General features: G+C 41.7%; 1 protein-coding gene across 2 annotated transcripts in view; it reads left to right on the top strand.

The window, feature by feature from the left end:
* Window positions 1-1,670: 1,670 nt before the first annotated feature.
* The window catches only part of disc1 (DISC1 scaffold protein), a 186,870-nt gene continuing 173,958 nt past the window's right edge, over window positions 1,671-14,582 (top strand). The window contains exons 1-2 of one of the 2 annotated variants that reach the window (XR_013576609.1): window positions 1,671-1,964; window positions 6,741-6,803. Coding sequence is in view for 1 of the 2 variants with exons in the window: in XM_078541966.1 (XP_078398092.1) it covers window positions 1,856-1,964 (109 nt within the window). In the remaining variant the exon portion in view is untranslated. The remainder of the gene's footprint in view (window positions 1,965-6,740; window positions 6,804-14,582) is intronic. The other variant, XM_078541966.1, reaches the window with a different exon arrangement.

Below are 14,582 nucleotides of genomic sequence, written 5' to 3'. Positions count from 1 at the left end.
GTGTTGCCAATACATGGTATCAGCATGAAACAGCTAACTTCACCTGTTGCTCAAATTGTTTGTAAACTTGCTCAAATTTTTAAATTCGTTGTTTTAGTATTTATTCAATTCCCATTTGAGAGATGGTATCGAACCTACCTACACCATCCTTTCAGAAACTCACTAAGCAAAAACCACATTGTTCAATCAATATATTCAGGTTAAAGTAATGATGAGATTTATTTGTCAATAGGATAATATATAATCCAATTGCTATTTGAAGGGTAAATAACGAATAAAAACGGAGCAGTACAAAATGCTCAAAATTATTCAGAACAAATAAAAACAAAAAATGTTGGAAACCTTCAACACGAGAAGCAGCACTTGTGAAGAGAGAGAAAGAATTAATGTTTCAGGTTCAAAACAAAAACAGAATTACCTGGAAAAACTCAACAGGTCTGGCAGCATCGGTGGACAAAAGAGTCGACGTTTTGAGTCCACATGACCCTTCAACAGAACTGAGTATAGTTAGGAGAGGGGTGAAATATAAGCTGGTTTAAGGTGGGGGGGCGGGGGGAGAGAAGTTGAGGGTAGGGTGGTTGTAGGGACAAGCAAGCAGTGATAGGAGCAGATAATGAAAAGATGTCACAGACAAAAGGATCAAAGAGGTGTTGAAGGTGGTGATATTATCTAAGAAAAGTGCTAATTAAGAATGGATGGCAGGACACTCAAGGTACAGCTCTAGTGGGGGTGGGGTGGAAAGACTGACAAGGTATTAGTTGTAGATTTAAAAATAATGGAAATAGGTGGGAAAAGAAAAATCTATATAAATTATTGAAAAAAACAAAAGGGAGGGGGAAGAAACGGGGTGGGGATGGGGGGAGGGAGTTTAAGATCTAAAGTTGTTGAATTCAATATTCAGCCCGGAAGGCTGTAAAGTGCCTAGTTGGAAGATGAGGTGCTGTTCCTCCAGTTTGCGTTGGGCTTCACTGGAACAATGCAGCAAGCCAAGGACAGACATGTGGGCAAGAGAGCAGGGTGGAGTGTTAAAATGGCAAGCGACAGGGAGGTTTGGGTCTTTCTTGCGGACAGACCGCAGGTGTTCTGCAAAGCGGTCGCCCAGTTTGCGTTTGGTCTCTCCAATGTAGAGGAGACCGCATTGGGAGCAATGAATGCAGTAGACTAAGTTAGGGGAAATGCAGGTGAAATGCTGCTTCACTTGAAAGGAGTGTTTGGGCCCTCTCCTAACTATATTCAGTTCTGTTGAAGGGTCATGTGGACTCGAAACGTCGACTCTTTTCTTCTCCACCGATGCTGCCAGACCTGCTGAGTTTTTCCAGGTAATTCTGTTTTTGTTTTGGATTTCCAGCATCCGCAGTATTTTTTTGTTTTTATCTCAATGTTTCAGGTTGATGACCTTTCATCAAAACCGTTATAGAAAACAAATCTGGCGTATTTAAATCTAAAACTTAATAACCGTTTTTTTGAAGCTTTAACAATAAAGCCGCGATTACATTTTTTTTTAAAAAAGCTCAGATTGATTCCCTCACTTCCCTAAACCTCTGTAAGGAACGGACTCCTTGGTACAGGAGGCTGAGGGGACTCCACATCGCTGTCTCCGTTCGTCTGTGCAGTGCTTGAGGGTTTCGGCAGCCGGTAGAGTCACGCGGGCACAACGCGCAACAATCAAATCTAACGGACAGCATCGCGCGGAGAGCGCGCGCGACCGTCAAATCGAATAGACAACAGTGCGCGGGGGAAACCGTTAGAGTGGAGCGGACGGAACGCGCACGAATTGGAATCGAACGAAACTGCGGCGCGCGGGAGCGAGGTTACCGGATGCTCTTAGTCCGCGGTTTGGCCGTTTCAATTGAGGATGTTCGCTGGGATGGACGTTATCCCCAAATCGTCGGCCTTCGCCTATCGGCCGAGATCCGCCTCCAGCAGCGATCCTGGGCCTCGGGAGCAACACCCGCAGAAAAGAGGTATAGTTGATAATAGAGACCGGGCTCTGATGTTGTCGGTCGTTTTTATTTAATTTACTTGAGAACGTGCTTAACGTTGGCTATCCGCGTGTGTGGCCCGGCAATGCTCTTTTCTCCCCTTTAACCACACCCTATTCCCGTCCAGTCTCTGCATCAGGCTCCCGAGGTCGAGCTGCGTTAAGGACCTGGTCTTTATCCACATCAAATAGGTGACTGCTGATTTCCCCCACCCTTACCCTGCGGGTGCAGACTAATTGCAAACGACCTTCTCAACAATTTGTTTAAGATGAGCCAGCTTGGTCCAACCCAGGGCTTGAATTGGGACCTTCTGGTCTTTACAATTCAGCTACTTGCCACATAAGTTCACTACGCCATCGGGGGATGGGGGAAACCATTCTGTATTTTAGCAGAGATTAGTGCTTAACTTTTCAAAAAGATAATTTTCTCTATTAATATAAGCACGCACGTACTCGGGGCTGTATTTTCTTACTTTTGTTATTATGATTCCCATTTATCTTTTACACCTGCCACTTTTATTGCTTCTATATTTCATTAATTTTTAAAATAACAGAATTGTATAATTTCCTTAACTTTCATGTATTATGTAGTTGGTAGAATGATGAACCAGGTTAGTCTAGTACGGTAGTTGGTGGCAATACTTATGGAGCTAGTTAGTTATATGGGTGTTAATATTTCCACCTTTAATATTTTCATTGTAGTGCCATTAAACAATATTTCATTAATTATTATGTAATTACATGCATTATGACACTCATTGCAGAGCCTGTTTCAAAGTGAACTGTGTTATGACACAGCAGTCTGTCAAGGCTGAGTTGTTTAAATCTCAGAGGGAAACTTGAACAACTGTCATAAACTATATTTTCAATTGGTATGTTTGAGATGGTCTGAATTCTAGAATAAGACCACCAGGCCTCGAGGGTTTTTATATCAAACTAAATTAAACATTTATTAACTTAACAACAAATTAAACACATACACCTGTCTACAAATTACTATGATAACTTTTAAACAACTCCTGAAATTAATCACTCTCAGGTAAATCTTCACCAAGGCAACAGTGACCTATAGACTTTAAACAGACACCAGGCAAAGCACTTTTGATCTTACGAATTCAAAATGAGGTTCCTTGCAATTTGGTTCCTTTGCAGACACAGCTGTTGGCTTATAGGCTGGTTAAGATCTTAAATGCCTCTGTCTTGCACACACAAACTCCTTTCTTTTTGTACCTAGCTTCCTCTTTGAATATAAATTTTCTATAGTATCCTAGGCTTTTAACGTCACATTTCCTAACAATAACATTTTCATCCCACTAACTTTATTAGTAATATAAACACATTGTTTGGCATCTCCCAGCTAGGTACAAGATTTCACCCATTCTTGAATGTTTTATTCAACAAATGCAAATGTACACTTAACCTTTTATCCTCCTTACTGTTTACCCAATTAACATCTCAAACTATTACACATCAAAACACCCAGCTGGCTTTAATCCAATTAAGACACACACACACAGACACAGATACCACTAAACTCTATTTAAAAAAATAATTTCCAATAACATTATAGACATTAATCTCTTCATGACAACTGTAATAAATAGATCATATTGTCGCCGATAAGTTGCCACAATGCCAAAAAAATACATGAAAGGTCATAGATGGTGCAGTTTTATATTCAGCATGATAATTGAACCATCTGTGATTAGTGTTTTAAAGTTAATGGATTTAAGTAGTTTACGCACTTGTGCAAACAAAGAAATATAGCCTCTGTAGTCTCCTGCACCTGCCACATGACCTCATTTCCAAAGTAATTTGGTGCAATGATTGACTTGATAACTGAAATTGCACTTTTTAGAAGTTTGCCTTCCATTGAATGCTCTCACTCCAGTTTTGTAAGAATTACTATGTAGAATGCTGACTGTGATAACTACGGATGGTCATATAAGAATCATCTTAAAACCATGGTCTTTTCAGTAATTTCTTCTCCATGTATACTTAAAGCCCACTGAACCAGTTATTATTTTAGCATGACACATGATTGGCAAGTTCCCAATCTTGAAACAGCTGCTAACTTTAACCACTTCCTCCAAGAAGTTACTGGAACTAAAACTGGAAGCCATCCCTGCTGACTGGAAGTAGCTTTAGGAATTGGATTTTTCTTTGATTCAGCCTTAAGCCTGCTTTTTTGGTCCCTTCCTACTTGTCATCCACATGCTTCCCTTCGGCGACATCATCCGAGAACCACAATGTCAGTTTCACATGTAAGCTGATGACACAAAGAAACAAAAACACCCAGCTCTACCTCACCACTACTTCTTTCGACGCCTCACTGGCTCTAAGTTGTTAAACTGATTGTCCAACATCCAGTACTAGATGAGCAGAAATTTCCTCCAACAAATATTGGGAAGACCAAAGCCATTGCCTTCGGATCCCAGCGCCAAAGCCACCGAACCCAACCCTCTCCCTAGCAACTGCCTGAGGGAGGCTGAACCAAGGTTCACAATCTTAGCGTCATATCTGACCCTGAGATGAGCTTCGAACACATAGCCGTACCATCACTAAGACAACCTATTTTCACCTCCATAGCATCACCCAATTCCACCCCTGCCTTAGCTTATCTGCTGCTGAAACCGTCATTCATGCCTTTGTTACCTCCTAGACTTGGCTATTCTAATATACTCCTGGTCAACTTCCCATGTACTATTCTCCATAAACTTCAGGTCTACCAAACACTGCAGCCCATGGTCACACTTGCACCAAGTGCTTTCCACCCTTCATTTCTGTTCGTGCTGACCTAATTGAATCTCAGTTAAGCAACACCTCAATTTCAAAACGCTTATCTTGGCTTTCAAATCTCTCCACAGCACCTCCCATCCCTACTTCTGTAATCTCCTCCAGCCCCACAGCCCTCCATGATATCTGTGCTTCTTTTATTCTGGCCTCACGAGCAACTCCGATTTTAATCATTCGGTCATTGGTGGCCGTGCTGTTACAAATACAAGGTTTTATAGGATTGTTATGTTTTAGGACTGTGTAGGGTAATTTAGGGAAAAATGGAGAACTGAAGAGGGTCATGTCCATTTCCTATGTTCCTATATCACGTGACCTCTTCTGAATTCTGCTAACGCCAAGACTGGGTGCTTGGCTGTGAAAAGTTAAAGAGGGGCCCAGATTGTTTTACTGGGAAGAAGGTGCAAGGTGGTTATGGCTGTGAACAATGACCAAAGCATCTGTGCCGATGGCGGATCGACTGTTAATCTCCAAAGTCCTATGAAGGTGCTTTGTAAACAGTTATATTTGAAACTATCTATTTAGTTTCAAGATAGAATTTAGTTGGGAGTCTAAAGGATAGCTAATTAGCATTTCTACATGAATACAAGGCCAGTGTGATCCACGTTGTTATGGCGCTGGGCTTTGAGCGGGCAAGAGTCCATGGAAAGCCATTGCAGGGACGGGTTACAGGCTTTCCTAAAAATATCGCTGAACCTCACAGACAAGTTCAATCTCCAAGAATCCAAGAGAGAAAGAGCCAAGAGATGGGGGAAGCAACTCTCTATGTTCACAATGCAAGAATGTGGGTAGATCGTGCTCAGATTGAAAAGACCAAAGTCGTGAGGGTTTAAACAAAGCTAGAAGATTTTCCTAGCTTTGGCTAGAGGGAAAGATCTCGGGGTAACTCGCATTGTGAAAGTCAGTTCAAGGAATAGAGGTTATCTGGCTGGAAGAGGGAAAAGGAGCTAAGAATAATTTTGGACTGCTTCCTGGAGAATGAATTGTCCACTTAAGGGCCAGAGTAAGGAATAACCATCGAGGGAGATTTTTGGTAGATTTAAATGTTAAATGGAATCTTTTCTGTAGTTTAGGGTAGAAGTTGCCTATTGAAATAAGGCGGGATTTTCTGATCCCACCAAAAGTCGATGGACTTTTGGCTGGGCTGCTGCATCCACCAAGGCGGGGCTGGAAAATCCTGGCAATAGTGTTTAATGAATGTTGCCTTTAGTTTGTGTGTTACAGCAAAAGTCTTAACCCCTGAAACCTTGTCATGAAGTTCTATTAAGTTGCCCACTGGGAATTCAAATTTCTTTTTAAAAGTTATCAGTCTCTGTGGGAATGTGACAGTTCCTTCAGCTGCCTAGGCTCTCAGCTCTGGAATTCCCTTCTTAAATCCCTCTCTCTGCCTCTCTTCCTTTCTTCCGTTCTTTTTTTTTCTTTAAGACACTCCTTAAAACCTCCCTCTTTGACCAAGCTTTTGGTCCCCTGTCTTGATATCTCCTTATGTGGCTCGTTGTTAAATTTTGCTTTTATAATGCCCTGTGAAATACCTTGGGACATTTTATTATCTGAAAGGTGCTATATAAATACAAATTGTTGATGGATGTAGGAAAGGAGGGAAATTAAAAGGGATGGTTATCTCATTTCTTATGCAACTTCAAGCACAGAGTGGCGTTGACTGAGATTTGGCTGCAGGCCAGCTGACATTAGTACTCGATGAGAAAACTATGATTTTATCCTCTTAACAGATCTCTCAAATTTCAAATAACCATTAACAAATTGTTCATGGCTTGTGAAGGAATGGTTTGTATACAAGTTACTGCAACTAGATGGGACAGCTCTTTCAAAGAGCCAACAGGCACTAAGGGCTGACTGTGCCTGTGCTCTAAGACTACTTTTCTTGCCACTTCTTTATACCTATTTTCTCCTTTTTGCATCCCTCATTCCTGTGATAATTGTTCCATAAGTGCTGGTTGTCCTTTAGGTTCCTTGCTCAAAAGGATGTCGTTCATATGTGACCCTGTACTGAGACAGTCAATATCAGCAGGTAGGTTTATTGTGTCCGCAAGAAAAACCCAAACCTCCCTGTCGCTTGCCATTTTAACACTCCACCCTGCTCTCTTGCCCACATGTTTGTCCTTGGCTTGCTGCATTGTTCCAGTGAAGCCCAACGCAAACTGGAGGAACAGCACCTCATCTTCCGACTAGGCACTTTACAGCCTTCCGGACTGAATATTGAATTCAACGACTTTAGATCTTGAACTCCCTCCCCCATCCCCACCCCCTTTCTGTTTCTTCCCCCTCCCTTTTGTTTTTTCCAATGATTTATATAGATTTTTCTATACCCACCTATTTCCATTATTTTTAAATCTATAACTGTAATGCCCTGTCAGTCTTTCCACCCCACCCCCACTAGAGCTGTACCTTGAGTGTCCTGCCATCCATTCTTAATTAGCACATTCTCTTAGATAATATCACCACCTTCAACACCTCTTTGTTCCTTTGTCTGTGACATATTTTGATTATCTGCTCCTATCACTGCTTGCTTGTCCCTACTACCACCCCCCCCAACTTCTCTCCCCCCACCTTAAACCAGCTTATATTTCACCCCTCTCCTAACTTTACTCAGTTCTGCTGAAGGGTCATGAGGACTCGAAACGTCAACTCTTTTCTTCTCCACCGATGCTGCCAGACCTGCTGAGTTTTTCCAGGTAATTCTGTTTTTGTTTTGGATTTCCAGCATCCGCAGTAGTTTTTTGTTTTTATCTCTAGGTTTATTGTGGGGCCTTGCCCAACATGTACACATGCATTTTCAACAGGGGTTGCTGTATAATGATCAGGGACTGGAACTGAGTTTATTTGCATGGAGACCATTTGCAGTATTTCTATCATTACTCAAGTAAGGTTAGCTAACGGAGTGTAGTCTGGGGTTTAAACTCAAGACATTCATGGGCTGTACTCTTAGGTACTGTTGATAAATGTCAGTTTTTTTGAAAAATTGAAATTGCAAAAAAAAACTCTGTAAAGAGCATTTTGAGCACAATATACCCTAAGCACCCATATAAATCTACAAAATACTTCTGCTTTTTTAAAGTTTAAGTGTAATCAGAAAGCAAAATAGATTTCTGTGATTGGGCCGGTAAAAGGCAACTGGTTTTCCCATAAGCTGACAGCAATGAGAATGAAAACATCTTTTCAAATATTGTGTGTTTGAGAACAGCAGTCTTATTTGGAATGAATAGTCATTGGATTCTAAATTATGCATTGTAGTTTAAGAATAAAATTACAATTTGAAATTCAAAACCATACTGAGAGTTTAAGGCACTTACTATGATAGCGATACAGTGGTGCTCTGAAAATTAGAACTTAGAATTGCCTACTGCTATTGACCCAGTTGAAGCACAAAAATTATGAGAGAATAAAATCTTTTTCTTTAGAAAAATGTAAGGGAAGTAATCTGTACTCTTAGAAAATCATATATATGATATAGGATTAGTGTTAGCATAACTGAAATGTTTTCACAAGGAAGTGTAGCTTTGCTACTTAAAAATTAGTGCTTAGATTTGTAAGTATGTTATTTACATTTTTTTATAAGTATCCATTTTTGAACAGGGCAGTTACCTTCTACCTGTTAATATCTGGACAAGTACATTCATCTTCAAATTAAAATATTGTATAATCTTTCCAAAGACTGTAATTGTAGATTAAAGAGATGCATCATTGTGCTGTGATTTTCACTTTCCTGTGGAGCAGCAATTCCCAACAGTAAACTTTGATACAATAGAAAAAAATTTACAAATAATTGAAGTGTGAGCACCAAAAGAAGCATCAAAAACAAAAAGATTATATTTTTTCAGTTTTATACAGATAAAATCATTAAACTAAAAACTCTGAACTAAAAACTTGTTCATATAGGTGGCCACCGGCAGCATTGTTTATGATGGTGGGAAAGAGCACCAAGCAGGGGCACTGATCGGCCCTGTGGCCCCCCTCTGCAGGGAGCAATGTCTTTGACAAACTGAGGGGTGGACCCAGATGCCATGAGGTGAGGGAGAAAGCAGCAAGGACAAGTCCAGGACTTGAGTGGCAGTGTGCCAGAAGCTAAGGCCATGAATAGAGAAGCTTGGAGTCCCTGAGGGTGGCTAAAGAGCCAGGAAGGGGAATTGGAGACCTAGTCAGACTGACTAGCAGCACCCTTGAGTCTGAGAAGCCTCAGAGAGAGAGAGAGAGAGAGAGAGAGAGAATGCGAAGGACTGCAAGCCAGGAGCTAGAGCAGCAGATCAAGCTTGGCGAGTCACTGCATTGAGGAGCAGAGGCCGCGAATAGGGCAGAGATCTGGAGATTTGGACGTGAATAATCTCTGTACATAGTTTGTTCCTCGAGATTAAGCTTTCCCTTGAGTTTATACAGTTCTGATGTCAGTGGAATAAAGGAACCTTATTTTTTAACCTTTGTGCTGTCCATGTGTTTAAATCACACACAATGTAATTTAGGATGAGGTTTCTTTTGTATCATTGAAGGATCTGCTATTTTTGCCAAAACCAGAGGAGGATGTAGAATGGTTACAACGTAGGCAATTTGACCTGTTCTTCTGTGCCAGCTCTCTGCAAAAGCAACTCAGCTAATCCCACTCGCCTGACATTTCCCCAAAGCTCTGCAATTTTTTTCTCTTCGGATAATTATCCAGTTCCCTTTTGAAAGCTATGATTGAATCATACTTTCAGGTAGTGCATTCCAGATTCTAACCGCTCACTGCGTAAAAAGGTTTTTCCTCAAGTCACCTTTGATTTAATGTGAATGGCAAAAGAATCAGGGTCCTCTGGTTCTCAACCCTTCCACCAATGCGAACAGTTTCTCCTTATTTACTCTGTACAGATCTTTTATGATTTTGAACACCCCTATCAAATCTCCTGCCAACCTTCTCTTCACTAAGGAGAGCATATCTGGCTTCACCAATCTATCCACGTAACTGATGTGTCTCATTCCTGGGTCATAATTCTCATAATGCCTGTACATCGTTCTTAAACTGTTGTGCCAAAATTGTACTCAATACTCAAGCTGAAACCAAAGCAGCATTTTATAAAGATTCACCATAACTTCCTTGCTTTTGTACTCTATGCCTCTATTTATAAAGCTCAGGATCCTGTATGCCTCTGTTTATAAAGCTCAGGATCCTGTATGCCTTATTAACTGTTTTCTTAAACTACTATGTTACCTTCAATGATTTGTGTACATATACCCCCAGGTCCATCTGCTCCTGCACATACTTTAGAATTGTATACTTTATTATATATGATCGCTTCTCATTCTTCTGACCAAAATGTACTGCTTCACACTTCCTTGCATTAAATTTCATCTGCCGTTTGTCTGCCTGTTCCTCCAGGCTGTTTATATCCTTTTGAAGTCCATCACTTTTCTCCTCACAGTTGCAATACTTCCAAGTTTGTCATCTGCAAATTTTGAAACTGTGCCCTGTGTACCTAAGTCTAAGTCAGGAAAAGTAGTGGTCCTTGTAACTGCTCCTGGGGAACCCCACTGTATACCTTTCCCCAGTCCAAAATGCAACCATTCACCACTGCTGTCTGTCACTCAGCCAACTCCATATTCATGTTGCTACTTTCCCTTTTATTCCAAGGGCTTCAACTCTTCTGGCAAGTTTATTATGTGGCACTTTATCAAGTGCCTTTTGGAAGTCCATGTACACCATACTAACTGCTTTACCCTCCTTTATCCTCTCTGTTACCTCTTCAAAAAAACCTGAGTCAACAAATCCTTACTCTCGTTCCCTAGTTAATCCATACTTGTTCAAGTAACGTTAACTTTGTACCTGATTATCGTCTCTTAAACACTTTCCCATCACCAAACTGACTGGCTTGATGCTGCTGGGTTTACCTTTACACCTTTCTCAAACAAGGGTGTAACCCCTGCAATTCTCCAGTCTTCTGGCACCACTGCCGTATTGAAGGAAGATTGGAAGATTATGACCCGCAATTTCTATCCTTAATTTCCTCAGCATCCTTGGATGCATCCCATCTGGTCCTGGTGACTTAACACCTTTAAGTACAGCCAGCCTTTTTAACATCTCTTCTTCATCAATTTTTAGCCCATCCAGTATCTCAATGACCTCCTCATTCACTGTGATCTTTTTTCAGCATCATCTTCCTTGATAAAGACAAATACAAAGTTTCCATTTAGTACTTCAACTATGCCCTCTGCCTCTAGGTGTAGATCCCCATTTTTGATCCCTAATCAGCCCCACCCCTCCTCTTACTTGCCTTTTACAATTAAATGCTTATAGAAAACTTTTGGATTCTCTCATATGTTAGCTGCCAATCTCCATACTCTTTTTGCCTCTCTGATTACCCGTTTCACTTCGCCTCTAAACTTTTTATATTCAATCTGGTTCTCACCTATATTATCAACCTGATATGACATATGCCCCTCTTTTTCTGTTTCACCTTACTCTTGATATCTCTTGTCACCCAGGGACCTCTGGCTTTGTTTGCCCTATCTATCCCCCTTGTGGAAATGTGCCTTGACTGTACCTGAATCATCTCCTCTTTAAAGGTAGCCCATTGTTCCATTACAATTTTGCCTGCCAATCTTTGATTCCAACTTACAAGGGCTGGATCTGTTCTCACCCCACTGAAATTGGTCCCCCTCTAATCTTTTTACCTTAGGGGGTGCGCCATGTCTTTATCCATGGCTAACCTAAACCATATGATACAAATAGATTCAGTGCTTTACCCCTCCAGGACATCATCTCTCTCCAGCACTGTAATATTCCTCTTACTCATTATAGCAACCCCTCCTCCATTCTTCCTTTCCTCATTTTTCCTGAACACCTTGGGCCAGATTTTTGCAGAGTTGAACTGATTCCTGAGGCCCCTAAAAATGGTAGGCTGAACCTAATTAAGGATTCCCAACCCCAATCCTGGCGCCAGCAGTTCGAGGAGCGAGTAAACACCCTGTATTTCTGACCTGTTCAGTTACATTGTGTGGTTAGGCATCTCATACCACCCTATAATTTTCGTGGAGTCTGGTCAGCTTCTTGAGGACTTGTGGTTTTCGGCCCCTCAGAGGGTTTGTGAACCATAGTCTGGATTCGGGAACCTTCTGAAAGGTATGTTTAAAAGGTTTTACCCATGCCCCCTCTATGCCCACTCACCCAGTATGCAGCAGCCTCAGCTTTGGGTGTTATTGAAAAATCAGTACCCTGATAGTGCAGCTATCCCTTAGCACTGCATACTTGGATGATATGTTCAAGTTCCTGGAGTGGAGCTTGCACCTGTGGTCTTGTGGCTCAGATAGAGAAAGCTACACGTGAGCAAACTAAAGCACTGCAGGCTTGGATTATGTGCTTAGTGTTTTGGAGTGGAGCTTGAACCCACTGACTCAAAATTGAGAATGCTATGACTGAACCAAAGTTGAAATTGAAACTGAGTTGTACCATTTTTATGCAAAATTCCAACAATGCTATAACAGCACTGCTACTGCAGGACCAGAAGAGCCAGCTGAGGATTTAAAAGGGACAGAAGAGTCCAAAGAGGATTGCAAAATTTTTTTTGGCCTCAGCGACTTTTCTTTCGATGGTTTCAGGAAATAGCAGGGAGAGAGGTGGAGAGCAGCAAAATTGTCTAGAAAGCCAGGTTCCATCCCTGCAGCAATTTGTTTGCATTGGCAGGGAAGATGAGGCCAGTGGTGCTCCTGGCACAGTAGGGAGAAAGCAATGGTGCTTGGGGAAAGAAAGTCGTAGTCTGGTTGACAACTTGATTTTACCCTTTTTTCAGTTATTATCTAATACATGAATTTCTGATGGTGATTCCTAAAATTCACTTTTTTGATCACTGCACTCCTTTAGCACCTTCCCCACTGATTCTTTAAAATCCTGCTTGTTTATCTTCTGTCTAAACCCTTCTGTCCACTTTCTGCCTCTGCACTGAGTAAATGCTTACCGTTAGCATTTAACCTCCATAGCGATACTGGATCAGGTCACACATTACAGCTCTTGATCCTGTAGTCCACTGTCTCTCCTCATCTTCCTCGAACTCCCTTACCTTCGACACTGTTGATTGTTTTGTCTTGGCTGATATCTCTCCTCAACAATACACCTTCATGGTACCATTCTTCACAGGTCATTTATACTGCATACCCTCCGGTGGTTTCTCCATGCCATAAATGATATACCCAAGATCCCTATTTCATCTTTGTCTCTCATCATCCATATGCTGGCATTTAATAGCATTATCTAGAAGCTTAGGATCGAGTTCTTGATGACACCCGCCTTCACCTTTCTGGCTTCCCTCTCGATTCCACAGACATTGCTCGATTCTCCAATTAAATCTTGAATAATTCAAAATTTCCTCCAGCTTAACGTAGGGAAAACTTTAGTTTGATGCCTTGGTTTCCGTCAACTCCTCCATGCCTCTGTCTGTAGCTCCATCAACCATCCCTGACTGCCATTTGAGGCTAAGCCTGCATTATGGAATCTCATTGTGTTGCTGGATGTGACGATGTTGCTATGCTCTTTCCTCACATCTGTTCCACCACCAGGATGACTGCTTCCCACGTGTCCAAGATTGCTGGCTTCTTTATCTACCTCTCCTCCATCACCCCCAGTGGGGTAGCCTTACTCCATGCTTCTATCACCCGGAAGCCCGATGTCCCTAATGCTTATCTAGCCAGACTTGGCATTTCCACCCTACACAAATAGTAATTAATTTTAAAATGCTGATGTCTCTGTCCTAAGCCACTGAAAGCCATAAACTTAAAACAACAACAAGTTGAATTAATGTAGCAGCGTTAAGGTTGTAAAACACATAGGTATTAACAAGCATCTTAAAAGAGCAGAGAAAGGTTGAGAGGCTTGGGAAAGGAATTCCAAAATCTGGGGCCCAGACATCTGAAGGCATGATCACTAATAGTGGATTGATTAAAATTGGGGATGTGTAAGAGACCAGAATTAGAGGAGCACAGAGATCTCGGATAGTTGTAGGGCTGAGGGAGGCTATGGAGGGATTTGAAAACAAGGATGAGAATTTTAAAATCAAGGCACTAATGCACAATGGAACTTGGTGTGAGTTAGGATATGAGCATCAGAATTTTGAATGGCTTTAAGCTTATACAGAGTGAAAAATGGGAGGCTGGCCAAGAGAGCATTAAAACAGTCAAGCTTAGAGGTAACAAAGCAATAGATTAGGGCTTCAGGAGCAGATGACCTGAGGAAAGGGTGGACACAGGCATTGTTACATAGGTGGATGTAGGCAGTCTAAGTGATGGAGTGAATATGTGGTCAAAAGTTCAGCTCCAGGTCAAATGGTATGCCATGGTTGCGAACAACCTGGTTCAACCTCAGACAGCTGGTAGGAGAGGGATGAAGTCAGTAGCCAAAGAATGGAGTTTGTGGCAGAGCCCGAAGACGAGCCTTCAGCCTTCCTAACATTTAGTTAGGGAAAATTAATGCTCATCTGGGACCGGATGTTGAACAAGCAGTGTGAAAGGTCAAAGACAGTGGAGGGAGTTCAAGAGAGTTGATGGTGATGTAGATCTGTGTTTTGTTTACATATGGAACATGACGTGCTTGCGATGATGTTGCTAAGAGGCAGCATGTGGCTGAGAAATAGAAGGGGACCAAGGATAGATCCTTGGGGGTCTTCACAGGTAATAATGAGGAAGTGGGAAGAGAAGCATTTGCAGGTGGTTCTCTGGTTACGACTGGAAACAGGCGAGGACAGTCCCACCCAGTTGGACAGTGGAGGAGAGGAGAGGTGTTGGAGGAAGATGATGTGGTCAACCGTGTCAGAGACTGCAGACAGGTCGATTAAGA

This window comes from Cetorhinus maximus, chromosome 5 (genome assembly GCF_964194155.1).
Source record: "Cetorhinus maximus chromosome 5, sCetMax3.hap1.1, whole genome shotgun sequence".
NCBI classification, from domain to species: domain Eukaryota; kingdom Metazoa; phylum Chordata; class Chondrichthyes; order Lamniformes; family Cetorhinidae; genus Cetorhinus; species Cetorhinus maximus.
This window is presented reverse-complemented; position numbering and strand designations above follow the sequence as displayed.